Source organism: Malus sylvestris, chromosome 15 (assembly GCF_916048215.2).
Source record: "Malus sylvestris chromosome 15, drMalSylv7.2, whole genome shotgun sequence".
NCBI lineage: Eukaryota > Viridiplantae > Streptophyta > Magnoliopsida > Rosales > Rosaceae > Malus > Malus sylvestris.
Genome location: NC_062274.1, coordinates 53,245,968 through 53,270,095, shown reverse-complemented (window position 1 = coordinate 53,270,095; position 24,128 = coordinate 53,245,968). Strand labels below are relative to the sequence as shown.

General features: G+C 38.0%; 4 protein-coding genes across 13 annotated transcripts in view; 2 read left to right on the top strand and 2 right to left on the bottom strand.

Annotated features, from left to right (window-relative positions):
* The window catches only part of LOC126603223 (uncharacterized), a 33,084-nt gene extending 9,208 nt beyond the window's left edge, over positions 1-23,876 (top strand). Inside the window, exon 2 of the mRNA XM_050270003.1 lies at positions 22,415-23,876. Coding sequence (XP_050125960.1) covers positions 23,109-23,783 — 675 coding nt within the window. The 5' untranslated portion in view covers positions 22,415-23,108 and the 3' untranslated portion in view covers positions 23,784-23,876. The remainder of the gene's footprint in view (positions 1-22,414) is intronic.
* On the bottom strand, positions 1,325-8,000 carry LOC126603221 (putative receptor-like protein kinase At3g47110). 10 transcript variants are annotated; one of them, XM_050269995.1, is made up of 3 exons: positions 7,068-8,000; positions 2,014-4,680; positions 1,325-1,900 (listed from the first exon to the last, which is right to left on the bottom strand). In XM_050269995.1, exons 1-3 carry the CDS (start codon positions 7,141-7,143, stop codon positions 1,533-1,535), a joined length of 3,111 nt encoding a protein of 1,036 aa, XP_050125952.1. In that variant the 5' UTR covers positions 7,144-8,000; the 3' UTR covers positions 1,325-1,532. The 10 variants fall into 10 exon arrangements, with proteins under 10 accessions (XP_050125952.1, XP_050125958.1, XP_050125950.1 ...); XM_050270001.1 differs by having other exon boundaries at positions 2,014-4,685; positions 7,068-7,997; XM_050269993.1 differs by lacking the exon at positions 7,068-8,000 and adding an exon at positions 5,301-7,042.
* On the top strand, positions 11,551-14,877 carry LOC126603225 (ras-related protein RABD1-like). Its single transcript, XM_050270005.1, has 8 exons — positions 11,551-11,705; positions 11,816-11,888; positions 12,029-12,076; positions 12,159-12,206; positions 13,026-13,097; positions 13,537-13,692; positions 14,299-14,402; positions 14,676-14,877. The coding sequence occupies exons 1-8, from the start codon at positions 11,692-11,694 to the stop codon at positions 14,764-14,766; spliced, it is 606 nt and encodes a 201-aa protein (XP_050125962.1). The 5' UTR covers positions 11,551-11,691; the 3' UTR covers positions 14,767-14,877.
* LOC126603224 (ras-related protein RABA2a) lies at positions 16,600-19,159 on the bottom strand. The gene is made up of 2 exons (XM_050270004.1): positions 18,877-19,159; positions 16,600-17,377 (listed from the first exon to the last, which is right to left on the bottom strand). The coding sequence occupies exons 1-2, from the start codon at positions 19,039-19,041 to the stop codon at positions 16,892-16,894; spliced, it is 651 nt and encodes a 216-aa protein (XP_050125961.1). The 5' UTR covers positions 19,042-19,159; the 3' UTR covers positions 16,600-16,891.
* Positions 23,877-24,128: the final 252 nt, after the last annotated feature.

Below are 24,128 nucleotides of genomic sequence, written 5' to 3'. Positions count from 1 at the left end.
TAGACTGTTACTTATTGAGTTAGGAGGATTGCGGTGTTGAAAATTACAAAGGGTTAGTGCTATTGTAATGACACTTGCATTTGTTTTGAACCTAAACAATATTTAGCCATTTTTTGTACTGAGATCCGATGACCTGAGAGTATCGAAAATGATCCATTTATTAAAATTAACAACGCAATGGTGGTGGGAATAAGCGTTCTCAGGTATCTATGGATATGATATGAATTAGGTGGATGATGTTGAAGCATCAGTCAATAAAAAACAAATAGGATCTTAGATATTTCACATTAATCCATACATTAGTGCTTGAAAGATTAGATGCTGAAACAAGACCAACATTTTTTTTGCTTTTTTGTTTAGCTGTTAAAACACGTGATTGGCCTGCAGGACATATATTTTGCCATCTTAACTTGAAGGGCAATATAAGTGTTAAATGCATGTTGCTTCTGTATCTTAGGAAACAGAGCATTTTTTTGCAACTGTATCTTTTGTAATCAGCTTGGTTGAATAGATATAAAAGCCGAATTGCTCATCTTACCGATACTTTTCACTCATCTATCACTTTTGTTCATTCATGATTATGTTGAATTTTTTTTTCAGGTTAAATGTCTTATTCATGTGGTTAAGGCTGGTGCATTCAAGTCCCGCAGCAATGCGCGGGCATTTTTGCTAGTTTTTTCTAGTATGAAACCTATTTTGCACAACCACAAACAAATTGTTTGCACCTTTACGCAATCTCCATTAGAAAAGCCATGAGTTTCTCAACCAAGCAAATTGGCATCATAATATCCAAAGGGTGCAAATTAGCCCTTTCTCATTCTTTTATTTTCTTTTAAAAACACCAAGAAGCAGGTAGCTAGCACCATCACTGTGTCTGTCCAAACACCAAATGCCCCTTTCTTTTTCTTCTGCGAAACGGCCGAAGTACCCAGATTCTTCTTTTCTAAAGACCAACTACCACACCAACTTAACTAATATTATTGGGGTGATTTTTAGTCATCACCCTCAAGTAGTGGTAATGCTTACCATCTTATTCATTACCGTCGTATAAGTTTAAATTTTGAGATTTGTGCATATTCAAGGTATTAAACTTATATAACGGTGAGAAATAAAGTAGTGAGCATCACTATCACTTGAGTGTGGAGAACAAAAATATTCCTATAATATTGTATGCAAAAGGGGAAAATTTCCTAATTGCAAAAGTAAAATAGAGAGATAATTAAAGAATTTTTAAGATCTTAATTAATGGTATTTAATTTGCTTGGTAACTACAATTATTTGAGAGTCAGTCACCTACTGCATGCATGCAAATTGGAGGAGACAATTTTGTGGCACGAACTAAACTTTAATCGATGTGAATATTACATAAAAATACCAAGTACAAGAAGTAGTAATACACTCTTCACACAATGAACCTCATTGGTGATTATTTGCATTGCAAACTTCGACATCTACTGTGGTAACAAAAAAGCTAGACTTCACAAGTAGTACATGAAATTTCTCTTATCACAAAAGCACATAAAAAAGAGTTTCTATCCTAGAAAAGTATTCCTAATGGAATGAAGTTCATATGCAACTTCATTGATATTCTTTAGTCGATCAGTTGCGGATTCAACAGAACAAGCAATTCCATTTCTAAATATTGAACTCAAGCACACCTCAACTTTATGAATTCTCGCACTGCATTGACTGGGATTCTCGTTTGTGCCTCCTTGAAGAAGTGATGCGTCTGCAATCTCAGTAACTCGTCCGGGGAGAGCCATCTTGACAAAATTATGAAGGTTCAAGATATCACCAAACATGTTGTCAGTAGGTCTCTTCCCTGTAAACATCTCCAACAAGAGAATGCCAAAGCTGTAGACATCACCATTCGTTGACACCTCACTCCCCATGCCATACTCTACAATTCAAACATCACATTTGTGTATAAATAGTTCAGTTTAAATTTTGTAAATTAAATACTCCAAAATAAAAAAGGAAATATAATGAAGTATATATCTAACATATATATACCTGGAGCTGCATAACCAACCGTTCCTCTTATTCCAACAGAACTTGTCTGACTCTGATTTGCTGAAACATTACTCGTTACTTGTGAGAGAAACCTTGCTAATCCAAAGTCAGAAACATGGCCAGTCAATTCGTTGTCCAATAGAACGTTGCTTGGCTTGAGATCACAATGAACTATTGGCGTTTCACAATGATTATGAAGATAATCCAGTGCACAAGCAACACCAATGGCAATTTCTAGCCTCTGAAGAAGACTTAACTTCTTGGGTACATGATCTCTTAACTCTTCAGTTCCAGTAGGTGGATGCAGCCACTCATCTAAGCTCCCGTTGTCCATGAACTCATAAACTAGAGCCTTGAAATCATTACCATGAAAATCAACACTTGAACACACGGTTATAATCTTGACGAGATTTCGGTGCCTAATATTTCTCAAAGCTTCACATTCGGCTATGAAACTCCTCGAAGCTCCATGGCGTAACAAGTTAAACATCTTCACAGCAACAAGTTGAGCTTTATCATCCTCATCAAGAACTCCTTTGTACACAGACCCAAAACTACCAGCACCAATTAAATTAGTCTCTGAGAACCCGTCAGTAGCTTTGAGTAGAGTAGCATATGACACTTGCAAAATAGTGTTCCCCAAAGTGTTCAATGAAATTTCTTTCCTTTTCTTCCTTGACGAACAAAGAAAGAAATAGGAGAACACCATGGCTATTCCTAGAAGAGTAAGTCCAAATACTAAAGGGAGTACTAGTTTCAAGCTACGAGACAACCTTTGTTTGTTGGTCTCTTTAGACTTGCACTTGGGAAGCTTTAAATTAGCAATAGGGCTGCACAGATTAGTGTTGCCAACAACTGAAATAGCACTCGCATTTTTGAAAACACCTCCAGTTGGTACCTCTCCCCAAAATTGATTGAATGATAAGTTCAGATTATTTAGGATTCTAAAGCCTTCTAAAAAATGCGGAATTTCCCCTGAAAAATTATTGCGAGAAAGGTCTAGATCTTGAATCCCTCTCAATGAACTCATAGACAAAGGAATGGACCCGTTGAAGAAGTTTCCTTGCAAATGCAGGACTTCTAAACTCTCACAACCACCAAGGCTGCTGGGGAGTTCTCCAGATAACATGTTATCAGAAAGATCCAATTTACTTAGACTATGGAAATTCCCAACTTCCGGGGGAAGGAAACCTGTGAAGAGGTTATTAGACAAGTCCAAAGAAATCGATAAGGAGGGGAGTCTAAAAACTTGTTTGGGTATTGTGCCATTTAGGAGGTTATAAGAAACAGACAACGATTGCAACCAATGGCATTCCCCTAGGCTTGAAGGAATGCTGCCCTCAAGATGATTTCCATCCAATTCAAGATAGAATAACTTGGTTAAATTTCTTAAGGAAGACGGAATATTTCCTGATAATGTGTTATGGGAAATTTGTAATGCTCCAAGGTTTGAAAGCTTACCCATGTCAGAGGGGATGCTACCTGTGAAGCTATTTTTCCCCAAACCCAACGTTTCCAAGCTCACCAGGTTCCCTATCCCAGATGGGATACTTCCATATATTTGGTTACGGTGAACCCAAAACCATTCAAGTTTGGTTGAGAGATTGGCTATTGACATGGGCAATGTCCCTCCAAAATTGTTGTCGTTAATAATCAGCGCTTGTAACTGCGTGGCATTGGTCAAGTCCGAGAGAAAACTTAAGTCACCATCTTTACCGCTTCCAATACTATTATTTAGAATGCTGAAATGCAGGAGGTTGTGAAGCTTTTGGAGATTCGGTACCCGTCCGATTAGGTTGTTAATCCCAACATCAAAATACCAAACACTTGTGACGTTGAATATTGAGGGGGGTATGGACCCAGTGAGTTGGTTTGAGTTGACGATGAAGATTTCGAGATTAGGAAGACTTTTGCCAATATCTGATGGAATACTCCCTTGAATTTGGTTAATTGGAATGGAAAATGTAACAAGAGAAGACATGTTATAAATGGAGGAAGGGATGCTACCAAACAACCGATTTAACCCCAATCCCAAGAAGGTTAATTTTTTCAATTGGCCAAGAGAACTGGGGATGTTTCCCATCAAGTTATTACTAGAAAGACTTAGTACCTGGAGAGATGAAAGGTTCCCTAAGGAAGGAGGGACCTGTCCCGTTACATTATTAAATTTTAACACAAATTCTTGCAACTTCGACAGCAATCCAATTTCTGAAGGAATTTTACCCACCAGCTTGTTGCGAGTGAAATTCACAAGGATAAGGTTGAAGCAATGTGATAAATTGTGTGGAATACTGCCACTAAACGAGTTAACGTCTAATCGCAATATCTGCAACCTACGCAAATTCCCAATTTGTGGAGGAATTTCATGACCGAGGCTGTTATTTTGCAACCACAGCTCCCGTAGAAAACTTAGATTTCCGATGCTTGGGGATAGTTTCCCTACCAGATTTTGAGATTGCAGGTCCAGGTTAGTGACCCTTTGGCGATGCCGTCGACCGCACGTCACACCATGCCACATGCAAAAGTGCATGGATTCATTCCAAGAGCTCATCACGTTGTAATTATGGTGATCTTGCTTTATTTGAGCTTTGATGGCAAGCAGCGCCAGCCTATCCGTCGCATTCCCTCCGAGTCCCGATTGCAGGGAGCTCCAACAGCAAATGAACACTGCACTGAAAAACAAGTATATTAAGATCAATTTCACAACCAAAACCCCCATTTCTGATCTGGTTAACTATATAAGTAGAGAGAGAAGCAGAAAGAAATAGAGAGATGGGTGTTGAGTGGCGAATTTGGTGAGTTCCATTTGTTACATGACAAGGAAATTTATAGAAGGATAGGATCATAGGGTTTTTATTTTTTATTTTTTTTTAATTTTACATATATTAAATTAAATGGGTAAATTGATACCCGTTATAACTACGGATAATACTCATAACCGATGGATACCTGTTATAACCGTGGGTAATACTCATAACCGTCAATTTAAATTTCACAAATAAACGGTTATACCCATAACTGTTTGTTCATCTAAACAGTTACCCATAATCCTAACCGTGAATTTTAAATGGGTAGGTAACCGCGGTTATCCAAACATATTTTACCCATCCCTAAACTTATATCACAGTTTCTGGTTCTTGAAAATTCAAATATGAGAAGGAAAAAGTCCAAGTAAATGATAACCACTTTGACTGGTTTTTTAGACGACTTCAGTAGCTTACTTCCACTACTGGGAATTATTGTTGGGCACTTTCAGTGAACACCAAGGACCAAGATCATTAAAGCACCTTTATCCCAGAAGCTGAGTGGAAATAATTTGGCAACCCTCCATAATATCCTTATCATGCGCCACACACACACATTTATATATATATATTTCCAACCCTCCATAATATCGTGATTCGGATTGAAATTATATATATATATATATGTAATGCTTAAGAAACAACAAAACCCCCATTTCTGATATGGTTAACTATATAACTAGAGAGAGAAGCAGAAAGAAATAGAGAGATGGGTGTTGAGTTGCGAATTTGGTGAGTTCCATTTGTTACATGACAAGGAAATTTATAGAAGGATAGGATCATAGGGTTTTTATTTTTTATTTTTTTTTAATTTTACATATATTAAATTAAATGGGTAAATTGATACCCGTTATAACCACGGGTAATACCCATAACCGATGGATACCTGTTATAACCGTGGGTAATACTCATAACCGCCAATTTAAATTTCACAGATAAACGATTATACCCATAACTGTTTGTTCATCTAAACAGTTACCCATAATCCTAACCGTGAACTTTAAATAGGTAGGTAACCGCGATTATCCAAACATAGTTTACCCATCCCTAAACTTACATCACAGTTTCTGGTTCTTGAAAATTCAAATATGAGAAGGAAAAAGTCCAAGTAAATGATAACCACTTTGACTGGTTTTTTGGACGACTTCAGTAGCTTACTTCCACTAATGGGAACTATTGTTGGGCACTGTCAGTGAACACCAAGGACCAAGATCATTAAAGCACCTTTATCCCAGAAGCTGAGTGGAAATAATTTGGCAACCCTCCATAATATCCTTATCATGCGCCACACACACACATTTATATATATATATTTCCAACCCTCCATAATATCCTTATCATGCGCTGTGATTCGGATTGAAATTATATATATATATATATGTAATGCTTAAGAAACAACAAAACCCCCATTTCTGATATGGTTAACTATATAACTAGAGAGAGAAGCAGAAAGAAATAGAGAGATGGGTGTTGAGTTGCGAATTTGGTGAGTTCCATTTGTTACATGACAAGGAAATTTATAGAAGGATAGGATCATAGGAGGAACCTCCACCACAGTTTCTTTTTCTTGAAAATTCAAATATGAGAAGGAAAAAATCCAAGTAAATGATAACAAGAAACAACTTTGGCTTGTTTTTTTTAGACGACTTGACTAGCTTACTTCCACTACTGGGACCTATTGTTTGGCACTTTCAGTGAACGCCAAGGACCAAGACCATTAAAGCACATTGAGTCCAGAAGCTGACTGGAAACATTTTGGCAACCATACATAATAGCATTATCATCCATAATTCATTTTGGCAATCATCCAAAATGAAAAAAAACAAATACATGGAACCCAATATTTTCTCACATCAGACATCACGCTGGTGTTACCTAATATGAAAGTTACCCTAGCAGGGCGACCCTAACTATGAATGGAAATTTTGAAGTGTATGTTTTTTGAGGGGCTAGACTGTGAGATTGCTGATTTTTTTCATAGTTCCCCTAAAGTATCATTGCAAGAAAGCTTGTTGTGGATGCAACCTTTTTAAAAATGGTAACAATTACTAGTGAGATCAAGTTTTCTTAATTTTCAAACTTCATGGGGGCTCAAGTCTCTAGCAAGAGAATTCCAAAATTGTAGACGTATCCAGTTATTAATGCCTCACTTCCCAAATATTGTTAGCAAATTGAGAACAAAATAGTTGAATTATGCAAAAGTTTAAAAGAAAAGAAAAAAGATATTGTGGAGAGGATGTGAATATTTACCTAAAACCACATAACCAATCGTTTCTGTTATTCCGACAGAACTTGTGTCCCCATCACCTCGATCCGATCGAATCATAAAGGCTCGGCCCAAAATTCGAACCCCAGTTTTCTTGAAAGCAAAAGCCAAATCAAATCCGGCAACCAAACACAAATTCTCCCCAAAAAAAAAATATTTCAACAACCAAAACCCATTAACGATTTAATCATATACGAAAGAAAAATCTAAACACAGAATCACAGATTAACAACTGAAAACCCAAAAAAAAAAAAAGAAAAACTGACCTTAAAACAAAGAACAAACAGACAGAACAGAGAGATGAATCCCCAAAAAGAGAGAAAATGAAACAAATAAGGGAATAAATAGAAAGATGAATCCCCAAAACCTGACCTAACGTACCAAAAAATGTCAACAGATACAAATGCAAGAAATAATAAAAAATTAAGATTTTAGTTCAAAATCCAAATGAAAAAGAGACTTATCTGAACATGCAACAGGGCATGGACGATCGTGAGTGAATCCCGGACTGAGGGAACATGCTTGGGCCTGTTCACCATCCCCACCCTTCCCTCTCTGTTTCTCTCCCCGTAATCCGGACGACCCATCCTCTTTCTTTCACTGTCACCCACCCAGTCACCATATCAAACATTAAGGCACTGACATCCTAACCTCTCCCTCTCTCTCTCTATCGCTCGCTATCTCTCTCTCTCTATCTCTCTCTCTCTCTCTCTCTGTATCGGAGGCATGGCCTCCCATCCCCGAAACCCTCACTGAATGACAGCAAACCCAAACCCACCCCAATCCGTCTCAAACGCACAGGACAAAATTGCCCTTCCAACCCAGCCCCAATACCAGCCCAAACCTCACGGTTTTGTTGTAAATAGTGTGAAATCGAGTGGCTCCCTGCTAAACTATATGGACAAAATTACCCTCTGAACTTTTGAGAATTACCTCCCCAATCCATGCAATTTGGCCGGTATTTTTGTAAATAGAGTGAAATCGAGTGGCAAAGAATGAGGCCGCTACAGTGCCGCTCCCCCTTCAATTTTAGAATAGATAATAACCCTCTGAACTTTTGAGAATTACCCTCCCAATCCATGCAATTTGGCCGGTATTTTTGTAAATAGAGTGAAATCGAGTGGCAAAGAATGAGGCCGCTACAGTGCCGCTCCCCCTTCAATTTTAGAATAGATAATAACCCTCTAAACTTTTGAGAATTACCCTCCCAATCCATGCTGGCAAAGAATGACGCCGCTACAGTGCCGCTCCCCCTTCAATTTTAGAATAGATAATAATATGTTATTGGACCTTGATTTTTAAATGAACAGTGAATTTGGCCAAGTCCTTTTGCTTTAACAAACAGATCAAGAAGCGGCCCAACATTTCGGAGCAACTTCGCCTTAAATCTAGATGATACTATTGTGCGCATTAAAACACAAAACGCAAAGGTTGAGATTTAACCAAATAAGATGGCTCACTCGTTAAAAATAATGTGCGAGGGAAGACAATGATTTGGCCACCTTAAAACACCGTATCCTCTTTGTACGTAATCTTGCACAATATTAATGAATATCCTGAGTGATTTGGCCTGAGGTTTGGAAGACAATGATGAAAAATCAACGTTATGGTTAATCAACTTGCTTCACGTCCATGCTAATCTACTTGGAGACATCGATCGTATCCCTTTTCAAGGATTCGACACCAGTTCTTAGCCCGATAAGCTTAGAACTCATCCGGACGCCCATGTTTCGATCCCAATCACTCTTTCAAACTTTGTGTTTACCATGTATGTACGTTTATAAGTTGAAATCTTTAACAAGCAAAGCATAAGCGTAGAAAAGAATCAAGATCATTTTATTAAAAGTCAGTTAACTTATAGTGCAGGTTTCCTTACTATCAATTCACTAGATTTACAATTCATTATGTTGGCTAGGTTTTCTCTATACTCGTTTCTAACTAGTCTTGCTCTTATTGGATGCGAGCAAGGGTGGATCCATAGAGGGACCAAGATGGTCTCAGAACCACCCGAAAGCTGGAAAAATGCCCATGAAGGTCCTTTGGGGACCCTCCAAACATTTTGGCAAGTGGAGAGATCTACTCCAAAGACTATATAGGCTACGCCAAGGCAATTATTTTGTCAAATAATGTTATAGTCCATTCAAAACCTAGTCCATCCATGGAGGAGGTGAAGGAATTGCAGGATTGCAGCAGCTTTCTTGCGAGGAAGATGAAAGAGAAGCTGACTCTTCTTTTTTTTTCCTTCTACGTTGTTGTTTTGGACATCTTTATGGGCTAGAGTGATAAAAGCCCACTAACTTTAAAGACCTTTAATTTGTTTTTTTCTTCTGGAAGTTGCTCATTTTTTAGATAATTTAATAGAAAATATAACTGATTTTAGAGAACCATCCATTCTAATTCTTCATAATTATGTGTAAGTTTTACTTTATATAACATTATATTATTGAATCGAAACACTTGTGGTGGTGAGTTCATACCATACAGTTGCTCTTATAGATAAGCTTTGTGCCATGAATCATGATCTCATGTCAACTTCAACCATTGAATTTTGCCAATGTTTTTGTTTAGAAAAGTAGGATATTCATTAATATTGTGAAAGATTACGTACAAAGAGGATACGGTGTTTTAAGGTGAGTCTCAAAAAAAAAAAAATTGTCGGAATTTCAACTCGATTGAAAGAAAGAAAACATCTCACACTATAATTACATAGTTTGACTATCCTCTTAAAGAAGATCAACAATTAAGTTCAGAGGCTCCTTGAACCAAATGAGATCTTGTGCTGCCATCAAGCCATGCCTTGTCTTGTCAGCCTATGGGCTCGTTTAATACACATAATTGGATTGAATTGGAGATTATCAAATTTCAAGATATTTGGTGGGAGTGAATTTCTTTTCATTTGGAAGGGATTAGAATATAATTAGCTATGATGAAAATTCATTCCTTCCCATCTCCTCCTTCTTGGTGTAGATATTCAATCAACCTATCTTCCGCGATTACGAAGATCTCCAGCGGCAGCATAGAGTACCCTTGGTACAAAAAAGAGTTTCTTGACTTCCATAGAATCATAAGAGCGAATGCAAAGCTGTGCCTAGGCAACTCCAGGCTAAGCTTGTCACGCAGTCCCTCACGAACATCCCTCTAGCCCTCCAAACTCCGACAGCCAGTGAGCAGTCGCACAAAACATCCTCGGTTGTTTGCGACCGTTCGTTACAAAACAAGCAGCTTCCTTCACAATCAATCTTCATTTTCTGCAAATTAGCACACCATGATAATATTATGGCAACTGGCAAATCATATTTCTGATGATATTTTGCTTGAGCAGATTGGCAACCAAAGAATCTGGATTGTGTAGGAGCCACTAAACTTGCTTGTTTGCTAACCCCAAATTAAAGCATATAGATCTCGGATTGTGCCATTGGTTAAGATTTATAAAATTAGACAAGCAAAGTCATACTAGCACTTCCATTGTTTAACATGTTATCTTTGTTTGTCTAATCAAATGAGTTTATAAATCTTTGTAAATCATGTGGAGATGAATACCTCAATTACAATCACGAGTCCTCCTCTATATGTTTTGTACAATCATGTTAAACTGAATTACAAAAATACTAAAAGTAATCATATTATCAAACAATAAATTCATACGCTGATCCAATGAAAACTTAAATTTTGTGTGATAACTTCCAATTAAATAATAGATATGCCTTAATAATGTGATATCAAACTAATTATCTGTGATTTACATGTAAAAATAATCATTATACTAATTAAAAAATGCAAAACTAAAATTTTACAATAAAAAACTAAAAATATCATCATTTTCTATTTAGCATATTTGGCTTCAACCCAACAGTATCCTTTTCGGATTCTTTTGATGATGATCCTAAATATTTGTGAATTGTGTCTGTTTATCGTACATTATACAATCAATTTTTGTCAAATATTGTTTGTGTTTAATTTTAAAATAAAAATATTTAAAATAATTATGACCGCACAATGTACGATGAACGGACAAGAATGACGAATTCCCAAAATCCTCACAAAGAGGATATATTTTTTAATGTGATCGGAATATGAGATGGTACACCATGTCATTACACAAATGGTGGGATATGTGTGTCAAAAAGTTAATAACTTTAAAAATAAAATTTTTCTCCACTTATGTAAAAACACGTGGTGTACCATTCGTATTTCGATCACAATAAAAAATTTCTCAACAAAATTCGGCTTCAACTAAGGAAAAGGAAAAAAAAAGAAGGTAAAAAAAAAAAAACTAATGAAAAAACTTGAAAACTTTGAGTTTTAACAATAAGGAGAAAATAAAAGGTAAAGTAAATAGTACAAAATTGATTTTTTAACGTAAAAATATAATTTTTTATTAAAATAAACAGTATAGAAATTTTTCGTTAAAGTTCCGTAAAAAACGATGAACGTTAACGTGGGGCCGCGGGAAGAGCTTTTGAAGTGTCTAGGATTTGACGTGTGAGGTGAAGGAAGGAAGAAGAGCACAATACAAAGACAAAAGAGCCCCTTGTGTTCCTTGTGTCTTTTAATCCCCAAAAATCTTCCCCCATCATTTTCGATTTCAATTTTTGCCGACTCTCAATCATGAGCAACGAATAGTAAGCGCTATTTTCCTTCTCCCCCAAACTTCCCATTTCTGTCATTTTTTATCACGTGCCTAAATTTTATCTTACTGATTTTCTGTGCATTTTTTGGGTTTTTTTTATAGCGATTATTTGTTCAAGCTTTTGCTAATCGGGGACTCGTCCGTTGGAAAATCTTGCTTGCTTCTCAGATTCGCTGTCAGTCATTTCTCTTTTCTCCCTTAGGTTAAAAATTAAAATTGTGCTAATTTAGAAATAAATTTTAGGGTTTTGAGGTATATTTTCTGTAATTGGTACTCAAATTAATGCCTTTTGCTGTCTTTTATTTTTGCTTTCAGGATGATTCCTATGTAGACAGCTACATAAGCACCATTGGAGTTGATTTTGTGAGTATATGTATATATTTATGTTTGTATAATTGCTTTGTTGTTTTTGGTTTATTTGTTGACATTTGCTTATTATTTTCAGAAAATCAGAACAGTGGAGCTGGATGGCAAGACAGCCAAGCTGCAGATTGTGAGTAGCGGTTGCTTTCGTTTTTCTTTTTCTATTAAATGAAATTACTTGTTGGGACCAGTGAGTTTTGCATGTATAACAACAACAACAAAGTCTTCTTCTACTAAGTGGGGTCGGCTGTATGAATCTTAGAACGCTATTGCGCTCGGTTTTGCGACAACTCTTTTGTTAGCTCCAAGTACTCCATGTCTTTTCTTAGAGTCTCCTTCTAATTCTTCCTAGGTCTTGCTTTGCCCCTTTTGTCTTGAGCCTTTGTCTCATAATCATATCTTCTAACCGTAGCATCTATAGGTCTTTGGTTCACATGTCCAAACCATCTTAACCAGTTCTATCTCACCATAACTGATTTAGCATGTATGTTTGAGTTTGACTAAAATAATTTTTTTTTTTTGTTATGGGTCTATTACGGGTTTTGAATCAATTGGCGTTATCTTATTTTCGTGTGTATATTGGACTTTTGGTTAAAATTGTTCTCCAAAATTTGATAAGCTTCTGATTTAAATGAACATTATTGGCTGTCTATTTGCATGCCTTTTCTTTAGTGTCATTCTTGATGAACAATTTCAACTTAACATAAATTTTGTTCCGAAACGACTGCAAAATTGTATGTTTCTGTCATGAGAGAATAGTTCTAAGTCCAGTTCACCTAGTCTTACCTAGGCAGATCAGTAGAAGTATTAAATTGATAGACAGGATATTTATTGGAAATGTTATTTATGATCCCTCATGGAAAACTGAATAGGGTGTTCAATTGCTCTTGCTTGTTGATTAATCAACATTCGGTAGGAAATTAACATATTCATCTTTTCTGTTATTTAGTGGGATACTGCTGGACAGGAGCGATTCAGGACTATAACAAGCAGTTACTACCGAGGAGCACATGGGATAATTGTAAGATTGTTTACTTGTTTTTAGTATTTTCTTCTGTGCCTTTGGGGTTAGCGGGGTTGAGGAAACTTAATGGTAAAGAATAGATCTTGAGCCCCTGGAACTAGAAACCCTTAACTGGGATGGATGCACATGATTTGCTGCAATTGATCAAACCTGCAAGATGAAGTTAGCTGAGAATGTTATAAATGTGATGTAGATTATTGATACCTCTTTGTATATGTTTTTTTTTTTTTTTTAAAAAATCAAAACGCTTAATATTACCTTAACTATCTTTCTTTCATTTCTATGTTAAAGTCAGTAGTTAATGAAAGCTAGTTTTTTTTAAGCTATTCTGCAACATTAACTATGCATGACTTTTTGATATTACATTCTAATGTAATGTGTGGTTTCATTCTTTACCGTAAATGAAAGAGTCTTAATTCTACTGGAATTGGTCCAGATTGTGTATGATGTTACCGAGATGGAGAGCTTCAATAATGTGAAGCAGTGGCTGAATGAGATTGACAGATATGCAAATGACAGCGTGTGCAAGCTTCTGGTTGGTAATAAATGTGATTTAGTTGAGAACAAGGTTGTTGACACACAAACTGCTAAGGTAAATATTGTAGTTTAGTTGCCTGAACAATTAAGTAGTTTACTTTAATTGCTTATCTTTTGGGAGCAGCCTCTCCATAAATGGGGGTAAGGCTAGCCGACATTCACCTCTCCCAGACCCTGAGTAAAGCGGGAGCCTTGTGCACTGGGTACGACCTAAACGACCTAAACTTTAATTGCTTATCTTCTTCACCACGCTTTTGGGCAATTGATATGCTCAGTCTGCTAAAAGCATCAAACCCGTTCCATAAAACTGTTAAACTGTGGGCGTGTTTGCGTGTCGCTTAATTTGCATGTTATTTACCTCTTATTTCCAGTTACAAGTCTGGTTATGTTTATTGCATATTATAGTGCTGTAATATAAATTCTTTTTGACATTAAGAAGTGTACCTCGAAGTGCTTTGCATTAGTAGAGTGGGTGTTTGAGGTTGAAATGCTCCTAATGACGTTCTGGATGATTCCCATGAATGTGGAGTCGGAGAAAGTGATTTCCCATTGATGAAAATACAATCGTTGTCTATCAAGCTGTCTATAAATAACAATGATTTGTTAATAATTTCTTGCTGTGGCTTAACTTTTCTATCTTGTTTGTAATGATGCACTGTAGGCTTTTGCTGACGAGCTTGGGATCCCTTTCCTTGAGACAAGTGCTAAGGACTCGATCAATGTTGAGCAGGCTTTCTTAACCATGGCTGCCGAGATAAAGAAAAAGTAAAACCACTAATCCACTCTTTCATGCTATGATTCTGAACTCCCTTAACATAATAATTGCTCCGATGATAACCGTAAAATATCTGTCAAAAGCTGTCGTATATTTCTTCTTTAAACTACACCTAAAAGAAGAGGAGGTATTTAAAAATGATCTTACGGGATAGCACTTTATTTTGTTTTTGTTATTGTTTAATTTTGTGGACAGATACTAAATTGTGGTTTTACTTGCTTGTAATCTCGTATCTTCGTAATTGTTCTTTTAAAATTTTACAGAATGGGAAACCAACCAGCTGCTAACAGGTCGAGCGGAGCTGTAGAAATGAAGGGCCAGCCAATTCAGCAAAACAGCAATTGTTGTGGTTAGTCATTCCATTCCTAGTATCAAATCTGTTATAAAATCCTAAGACAGTGGAACTGTGTTGACTGAAGTGTCATGTGGATCTTTCAGAAACTTGTAAAATATTGCCTACTTGAATCTTTGTCTACGGAAAAACTATTGCCTGTTAGACGATCGAAAGAAAAAATTTGCAGGATTAACGAAAAAATGTTGAAAAATGCAAGGAAAAAGTCGTGCAGGATTGAAGAGTGATAGTTGCATTTGAAGAGTGTTCTTTGCTCACCCCGTCCCCATTGATTGCCATTAGATTAGTTTGATTTAAATGACACGAACTCGAAATTTACACTAATCTAACGGCATCACTTTAGGGGATGAGAAAAAATGCACTCTGCATTTGAACCCAAATGATGGATGGACCCGAAAACCCAAGTGAACCCAAACCTGGTTAAACCTGAGTGAACTTTAATCGAATTCAAACCCGAATTGTGAATGGTTGGTTAGGATTGGGTTGACCTTTCAGCATGTCCGACCTATTTGACTGACATCCTTAAAATCAAATCAACTTATACAAAAATTTGGATATTTTCTTTACTTTGCCCCTCTTCTACAAAGGTTTGGTTTGATGGCATCCTTCATCAAATAAATGGTTTTTTTTTTTGGGGGGCTAAGGGAGAGTTAAAGCATTTTAATTGATGTTTTTCTTTCATTTACACGGAAGAAAATCAAATTCGTGACCCTATCCTCGCCACTTTGGTCAATCCGGTTGAATTAAAATTTTCATTTGCATTTATTTAGAATTTGGGATCAAATTCCAAAATCAAAATAATGGACAGTTGAGTGAAACACATCAATTAACAAAACTAAAGAAATAAAGGGTGATTTCAAGCCAACAAAGTTCTCCATTTTTTGAGGGTCGGGAAAGGGGACCATTGCTTTGCAAAGAAATTGTTTTCAAACTGTGATCTTTTAGTTACAAAGAAGCAATATTTCTTTTACTCAAGACTCGTCTTGTAATGCAAAAGCAAAGAAGTTATGAACATAAAAAAAAAAACAAAATGTAGCTAAAACGAGAGAATTAAAAATTGAATAGATACAATAATGCGAATATATACCTCTGGCAAATCATTCAAGTTTTGAATTGCGCACTTTTAGCTCTACAAAGCTAACATCCTCCTTTTCATCTTGGTCTTCAAATGTTTCAAAAATTAACCCCATCATTTTGAAAGTGGAATTCAACTCTTGATATGGAATTAGAGAACTATACATGACTGCATTATAATTGTGTGTATAGTCCTTGGTCTTGAGCTATTTTATAGGTGAGGGCAACAATTTTAGAACTGCAATATTGAGAAACAATGTGCCTAAATTTAGAGATAGATTTAACACACCATATCTGGTTTAGTGTTTTTTAGATTTGTTCAACACGTGGTTAGTATTTCAACCCATTCTAGAGGAAGGCGACGATTTTCAAACCACAATATTGAAGAAACAATATGTCTGGATCTGGAGATGGATTTAATAAACCGCATATGGTCTAGATTTTGTCTAGATTTGTTTGACATGTGGTTAGTAATCAATCCATTCGAGGTGAAGGTGACAGTTTTGGAACCCCAATATTGAAGAAACAATGTGCCTAAATCTAAGTTTGTCAATCCCAATGATCATTTTGGTTAGAAAACCTAAAAAATGTTGAATATCGCAAAACTATTTTTCGTTTCAAAGTAAACACCGAACAAAAATAATTATCGCGACTTCGGAGCGAGAGGATAGGCATAGCCTTCCAATACTCCATGACTCCCTCAAACCAAGCGTACCGTAACGGTTTCTAATAGCAATAGTTGGAATGCAGTTTCTAGTAAATAGGTGAAAGTGAAACGTAATAATTTTGGCTCTGACCTGTATAAGTATTTCTACAAATACAATCCAAACCTCGTGAGGCTTAATCTTACTTAGGTGTATCATCCATCTAATCATCACTGTTATATACCTCATAAATATACCCCTTACAGAAAAATCCCGGGCAACGGACAAATAAATTATAGTTTGACAAAGGACTAAGCAACAAGAATAAGTTGAAAGCAATAACCCACGACAGAGAGGAATACGTAATGAGGAAGAGAACAAATACCGGAAAAACTCAATTTAATCAACCTCAGGTTGAAGAACAGCAAGCCTTCTTTGTATTGACCTCTGAATCTCCAGTGACTGCAATTGTCTTCCCTTCTTTGATGCTTGCAGGTGTTGGCTCGCCTGATGAGATAGACTTCTTACTAATAATACGGTATATCTCTGCCAGAATTGTCTGGAAAGCCTTCTCAACGTTGATTGCTTCAAGAGCAGATGTTTCAATGAATGAAAGGCCTTCTCTTTCGGCATAGCCCTGGGCATCTTCTGTGGCAACCGCACGTAGATGCTTCAGATCAGTCTTGTTCCCAATCATCATGATCACAATGTTTGAGTCAGCATGGTCTCTCAATTCCTTCAGCCACCTGCTTACGTTCTCAAATGTTGTTGGTTTTGTTACATCATAGACAAGTAAAGCTCCAAGGGCGCCTCTATAGTAGGCACTAGTGATTGCTCTATATCGCTCCTGTCCTGCTGTGTCCCATATCTGAGCTTTCACAGTTCTCCCCTCGACCTGACAAAATGAACAGGAGGTCTTAAACAGCACAATATTCATCCACTCAAGTGTAAGCCAAAATATTGTCTTATCGACTGAGGGAGGTCTTATAGAGCATGATATTCAACTCATGATACTTTTACAAGTGGGAAAGCTTTTAGATGTGATCTAATTGCAATAAAGTGGTGGGTGATAGAGGTGAGACTTTGCTTGTATGAACCTGACCAATCCCAACTTTGGACAGCTTGGCCCAAAATATTCGGTAAGTTCAGCAAGTACAGACAATAATTCAACACGAGTAAAAAGTTTGGCAAACATATGAAGGAGTATCACCAACACAAGCAACTCAAGCAACTTATCAGTGAACCTGTTTAATACAAATCCACATATAGGGAAGGACCAAGAGATGTCCACATCATTGAAAAAATGCGGAAATCAAACCCCCAGTCACTTCAACTTGTGATCCATTTCTTAGGTTCAACTTCAAAGATTATTTATTGTGCATACAAACACAACTGATCTTATAAATTGAAATTATAATGATTGTCATCAAATGGCCAAATGATTTCCAATTTTGTCTAATTGATAATCTTGATGGAGGACTGAAAAATAAAAGGTCCTAATCATTGGGCGGCATACTAGTTTGAGGAAACCCACACTTCTCATCGTTTCGTGAACATCCTGTCTTAATCCTTCCTCTTCAGTCTTCATACATGAAATCTGTTATCTCAACAGTATTGCTCTACTACTTAGATTTGTTTAATTAAGTTACTCCTAGATTTGTTTAAACAAGTTACTGAAAATTGACATATAAATTTCTTGCCTACACAGTCAAGATATCATAATCTAAACACCACAAAAAGACCAGGAAACTAACTTGGGGAAGATATGACCAACCCTCCCAAGACTCCCTCAGGGCTCATAAGGCAAAGTGAATGTCAATGTTAGGCAAGCAAAGAGCAAACTCCCTAACCCAACTATGTCTACCCGTAACCGATTCCAAAAAGCGGGGGCTAGTTTTCAGTATCTAGTTGGGGAATTTGGATTTCTGTTATAGGCAATCGGATTTGGGGACAATCAATCTTTAATTCCACACCATTTCTCATTTCTCACATCATTAGTAACTATATGATCTGCTTAAACTTCAAAAGAAAAGTAAGCAGATTACGAAATCTAACTTGGTACCCATGGAGTGAAGAACAAACCAAATTTAATCGGTTCTCGAGAATTCAACAAACCCAATTCAATTCTGGAACCAAGAAAACTAGCAGATCTGAACAATGTCACATTATACAAATTGGAAACCGATCCAAATCCAGGTTCAATTAAGCATTTCTCAGAAAACCCAGATCCAATTAACTCAAAAAACATTAAGAACGAGCATAAAGAATGAGATCAATTCCGGTCCAGTAACAAATACAAATACAAACACAATCGGGTTAGTGGGTGTGTGTGTAATATATATATATATATATATATATATATATACAGGAGAACGAGAGAGAGAGGAGGTGAACCTGGAGAGTCCGGGTGGCAAATTCGACGCCAATGGTGGACTTGGACTCCAAACAGAACTCGTTGCGAGTGAATCGGGAGAGGAGGTTGGATTTCCCTACGCCAGAATCGCCGATTAATACCACTTTGAACAAGTAATCGTATTCCTCGTCCGGCCTTCTCGCCATATCTCTCTCTTTCTCTCTGTTTTTTATTTGCTTTTTTTGTAAGTTCGATGTCAAGCGAAGAAGAAGCAACAGCAGCAACAGCAGAAGCGGAAGATGTGTGGAACGGACGAAAAATCAAAAGCCGTGATGTGGGTTTCGTTGGCCTTTTTGGCAGATACAAAATGTCCCCAGTCTTTTGACTAAATTACCCTTCACTGTTTAACGGTTTATTCACTTGTAATTTTGGAAATAAGAGTCACTTAGTATTAAGATCTATCGGTATTCCTCTTCACTTGTGAGTGAGAGGTCTCATGTTTGATTCTCGCTAAAGAAAAACTTGAACCACATTATTGTGAGGCTAAGCTCACCTCTCCCTCCTAGTATAGATAATATCGCTTATTCAAAAAAAAAAAAAAATTCAAATAAGGGTAGAAAAGGAAATTAAAGTAGGAGATGTGTAACGGAGAGGCATCCTTGTACTCGAGTAGGTGAGAGGATTCTCATCGGATCCTCTTTGTGAAGATATCGGGGATCTTCCAATTATATCCGTTCATCGTATATCGTGCGGTCAATTTTTGTCAGATATTGTTTATATTCAATTTTAAATAAAAAAATTTACAATGATTTCTAACTGCACAATATACGATGAACGGATGTGATTTGAGAATCCGACGAGGATCCTCACTCCTCGAGCAGTAACCAATTTTGCAGTTGAGAATACTCTGCATTATTATCACGATTTGAATAATCGAATTTAAGATGTGAAGAATAATATCGCCAGATGATAATATTAAATAGCAATTTATATAGGGTGGTGCTATTTGTTAAAGTTTCAGAGAAATGTGCTGCAGTCCACCACTAACAACTTCAATGTTGTTTCCACTTAATCACTTGTGCAATCAATAGTTGTGAGGTTTTTATGCAAAAAGGCTCAAGGCAATTAGAAGTGGAACCATTTGATATAAGTTATGATTTGCTTTGTATAATGGGTGATGTTGGGCTTTTTGCTTTATTCAACATGCCCCTCACACTGGGCCTCTTTGGAGTTAACCAGATGTGAAGCTACATCGGTCATGTTTGAAAACTCACTCTGAAACCAAATTAAAGTTTCAGAGAAACACGCCACGGTCCACCACTAATAGCATTAATATTGTCCTCATTAATCACCCGTGCAATCAATAGGTGTGGGGTTTTTATGCAAAAGACCTTGATGCAATTAGAAGTGGACATTTGATATAAGTTGTGATTTGTTTTGTATGATGACCGATGTGAGACTCTTTGCTTTATTCAACACTATCTACATATTCCTTTTTACTTTCCACACAATCCATGTTAATTTTTGTCTTTTGGTCCTCTTCAATTCACTTGAATCGACAACCATAAATTGAGATCTGTTGATGCACAAAATCAGCGAAGACTTTGGTACAACAGAAAGTGTCAGGTTTTGTGACCTTCGCTTGGTTGCTTGGTTGCTTCAGTCACTAGTGAGGATAAGTACGTAAATAAATAGAGACAGAGAAGCAAACACAGGATGTACGTGGTTCACCCAGATTGGCTACGTCCACGGAGTAGAGGAGTTCTTATTAGTAGTGAAGGGCTTACACAAGTACAAAGGATCAAGCTCTCAATTTAGTGAGTTCTTGTGAATGATTTAACACAAATGGCATTAGGCAATATTGTGGGGGAATGACCCCTATTTATAGAAAAACTTGTAGCTTTGTCACATTGACATGTGTCATGTTATGATTGGTTCTTGATGTCGACACGTGCTGCGCTCTGATTGGCTTCTAATCTTGACACGTGTCGAGTAGTGATTGGCCTCCTGGTCGGAGGGGAACTCTTCTGGGTCCTTGACAGTATAGCGTTGGCCGGTGCTCGGTAGTTTCGGGATTGGTCAAGTATGGTACAAACAGTGCTCCCCTAAGTTCCCGAGTGAGGGAAACTCCTCGGTTGGGGACTTGCAAGATCCAATCCCTTGAGTAATCACGAAACTTCTAAGTACCGAAGTGTGGTCTGATCTTCATCTGCCCTTCTCTGGAAGTACCTTTCCTCCATCCGGGAATGGTGTATTTAGCTGATGAAGATGCACAAGGTAATGTATCAATTTCACTTGAAGCTTAGTTGTAGTTTCGGGCTTAGTCAAGTGTGATACAAACCCTATAGTAGGAGTCCCCCAAGTCGCCGAGCTAGGAGATCTGCCGAAAGAGGTGACAGACAAGGTAAGCAGTCAAACTTCCAAGTAAGCAACCCATGATCAGAGGTTTGACCTCGGCTTCCGGTTGATTGTTCTCCTTCTCCTTGTCTCTCATTCAACTGCCAGGATAAGGAGAAGCAAATGGATAAGAGATGATATGAGATACTTTTGCTTTTGAAGAAGTAACTTTCCACAGGCTTATTCTTGAACTGTACTGGAGGGTTTTCTGGTGCCCTTCAGAGTATAAGGCCGACTCAAAAATTTGAGGGTCAAAACAAGTCCATCAAATCTAGAGTACGTTCGACCTTGATGATATGGGATACTTTTGCTGTTGACGGAATAATGAATGTGGTATGGAAAGGTGTCGTGCTGTAGTGATCTGTTTCAGATCACCGTTGAACCTTCTGCTTCAATCTTTTGCATGGCAGAAGTGGTGTGCAACCTTTGCATTTAAATGGTCCTTCAGAACATTCCTTCATAGTGACTCATCCACGCTTGGCAGCTTCAGTGTAAAGAGCCAATATCTGATCAACCGTTATGAGGTATTTGCCGGTGGAATTCGTGACCTTGACAGCAGTTGAGGATGAGTACTCGAGAGCAATGCTAAGTAAGCAACCAGGCAAAGGCTCCAGGCAGTCAGTTCCAAATTGGAGGTTTGATTTCAGGTTCCGACTGACTGCTCTCTTTCTCCTTGTCCTGCAGGTGTGGACAAGGACAAAGACAAAGACAGGGAGAAAGCATGATATGGGATACTCTTGCTTTCGACCCTGATGATATGAGATACTCTTGTTCTTGGTGTGGCTTATTTGCTGAGGTATTATCGGGGGGAAATAAAGCTGAGTATTTCGAGAGGTTATGTTGAGGGTGCCTTTTCGAATGCGAGAAAGGGTTGAGCATTTTTGCAGGTTTGCCTGTCCGTTGAGGAGGGAGGTCAATGTATATAGGGATTTCCCAATAACAAGTAGTAATGCTATTCCTTTACCCTTCTTGGTCACAGCAATGTAGTGGGAGCTACCAGCTTCACGTGTTTTAATTTTGTCAGAGCACTTTGAAAAAGTGGTATGTGGTATCTGGAAAGCTGATATTACGTGTGAAGATTACAGACAAGCTTTATCTAAGGAAATCTGGCTCTCGAAGTTCTGAGAGTTGTGCCTCTTCGGTTTTCGAACAAGCAATCCCGTCGAGGATCTGACTCTCGAGATTCGGAAAGCGGTGCTACTCCGGTTTTTGAGAAAGTAATTATGTTGAGAGTCTTTTCTCGAATGTGAGTAAAGGTTGGACGTTCTTGCCAACCTGTCTTGCCGCAAAACACGGAGGTCGACACACATAGGGACTTTCCAGTTGTCAAGCAGTGGTGCTGTTCCTTTACCCTTATGGGTAATAGTAGGGTAGCTGGAACTTCGAAATTCTCGTGCCTAAACTTTGTCAGAGATCTTTGACAAAGTTATATGTGGTACCCGAGGAGTTGATGGTGCATATGGAGAGCGGTGATTGAACAATAAGATTCACGTGCTTTCTACTTCACCAGAAATCTTCGACAGATTGCCCGTAATTTCCGCAAAGCTGATTGTGCATGTGACAGGTGCTGACGAGGCTGCAAAAGCAGGTGCTTCTTCGATTTCTGAGATCGGCCCTCGTGGTCTCTGAGCAGCCCAGCTTTTGAGAAAGCAAACGCCTCTTCGATTTCTGAGATCGGCCCTCGTGGTCTCTGAGCAGCCCAGCTTTTGAGAAAGCAAACGCCTCTTCGATTTCTGAAGCTCCGTCGAGTGCAGATTTTTATAGAGGCTGTCATTAAGTTCCACAACACACTTGAATCTCTACCAGTAGAAGCTCATTTCTTGCACTTCTAAGATCTTGATTTGTCTGACCTCTTCCTTCTTCAACACATTTGAAAATGTCTGGACCCTCCGACCGTCGTTTTGACTTGAACCTTGGAGAAGAGACAGCCATGCCTTCTCCAGACAACATATGGCGCCCATCCTTCATATCCCCTACTGGTCCTCTTACCGTTGGGGATTCTGTGATGAAGAATGATATGACCGCTGCAGTGGTGGCCAGGAACCTTCTCACTCCCAAAGATAACAGACTACTTTCCAAACGGTCTGATGAGTTGGCTGTTAAGGACTCTCTGGCTCTTAGTGTTCAGTGTGCAGGTTCTGTGTCTAATATGGCCCAACGCCTATTTGCTAGAACCCGCCAAGTTGAATCATTGGCTGCTGAAGTGATGAGTCTTAAACAGGAGATTAGAGGGCTCAAGCATGAGAATAAGCAGTTGCACCGGCTCGCCCATGACTATGCTACAAACATGAAGAGGAAGCTTGACCAGATGAAGGAATCTGATGGTAAGGTTTTACTTGATCATCAGCGGTTTGTGGGTTTGTTCCAAAGGCATTTATTGCCTTCGTCCTCTGGGGCTGTACCTGGTAATGAAGCTTCAAATGATGAACCTCCAATGCCTCCTCCTTCTGGGGTTTTGTCAAGTACTGAGGCTCCGGATAACCACCCTCCGGTGCTTTCTCTTTCTGGGGCTCTACCAACTGCTGAGACTTCCCCTAAGCAACCTTTGTGAAGGCTCCCTTTTGTTTGTTTATTTTGACTCATGTATATGTACATATTTGTGGCTTATCGAAAATATTAATAAATAAGCTTTGCTTCATTTCAACATATTGTGTTAAATACACCAAAGCCTTCTTCATAAAGTTCTTTGAATTTTTGCTTTTGTTGAAACCTGTATTGTTGAAGCTTTGTGAGTGAAGCATGTAGTTTGAGGTAGTGTTCCCTTAATTTCCCAAGTGAGGAAAACTTCTCGGTTGGAGACTTGAAAAATCCAAGTCACTGAGTGGTTGTGAGACTGCCGAGTATCAAGGTGCAGTAGCATATGGTGGGAGTCCCCCAAGTCTTCAGGCGAAGAGAG

What these genes read in the sequence shown, in the direction of transcription:
- LOC126603225 (XM_050270005.1), top strand. An exon ending in GCTTGCTTCTCAGATTCGCT is followed by an intron (nt 11,889 to 12,028) that starts GTCAGTCATTTC and finishes TTTTGCTTTCAG; the next exon opens with GATGATTCCTATGTAGACAG. An exon ending in GCTGCCGAGATAAAGAAAAA is followed by an intron (nt 14,403 to 14,675) that starts GTAAAACCACTA and finishes AAAATTTTACAG; the next exon opens with AATGGGAAACCAACCAGCTG.
- LOC126603224 (XM_050270004.1), bottom strand. Translation starts at nt 19,041, where the DNA reads ATGGCGAGAAGGCCGGACGAGGAATACGATTACTTGTTCAAAGTGGTA. An exon ending in TTGCCACCCGGACTCTCCAG is followed by an intron (nt 17,378 to 18,876) that starts GTTCACCTCCTC and finishes TCATTTTGTCAG; the next exon opens with GTCGAGGGGAGAACTGTGAA.
- LOC126603221 (XM_050269993.1), bottom strand. Translation starts at nt 5,403, where the DNA reads ATGGAGGGTTGGAAATATATATATATAAATGTGTGTGTGTGGCGCATG. An exon ending in ACTCAGCTTCTGGGATAAAG is followed by an intron (nt 4,681 to 5,300) that starts GTGCTTTAATGA and finishes TTTTCAGTGCAG; the next exon opens with TGTTCATTTGCTGTTGGAGC. An exon ending in GGTTGGTTATGCAGCTCCAG is followed by an intron (nt 1,901 to 2,013) that starts GTATATATATGT and finishes TTTGAATTGTAG; the next exon opens with AGTATGGCATGGGGAGTGAG.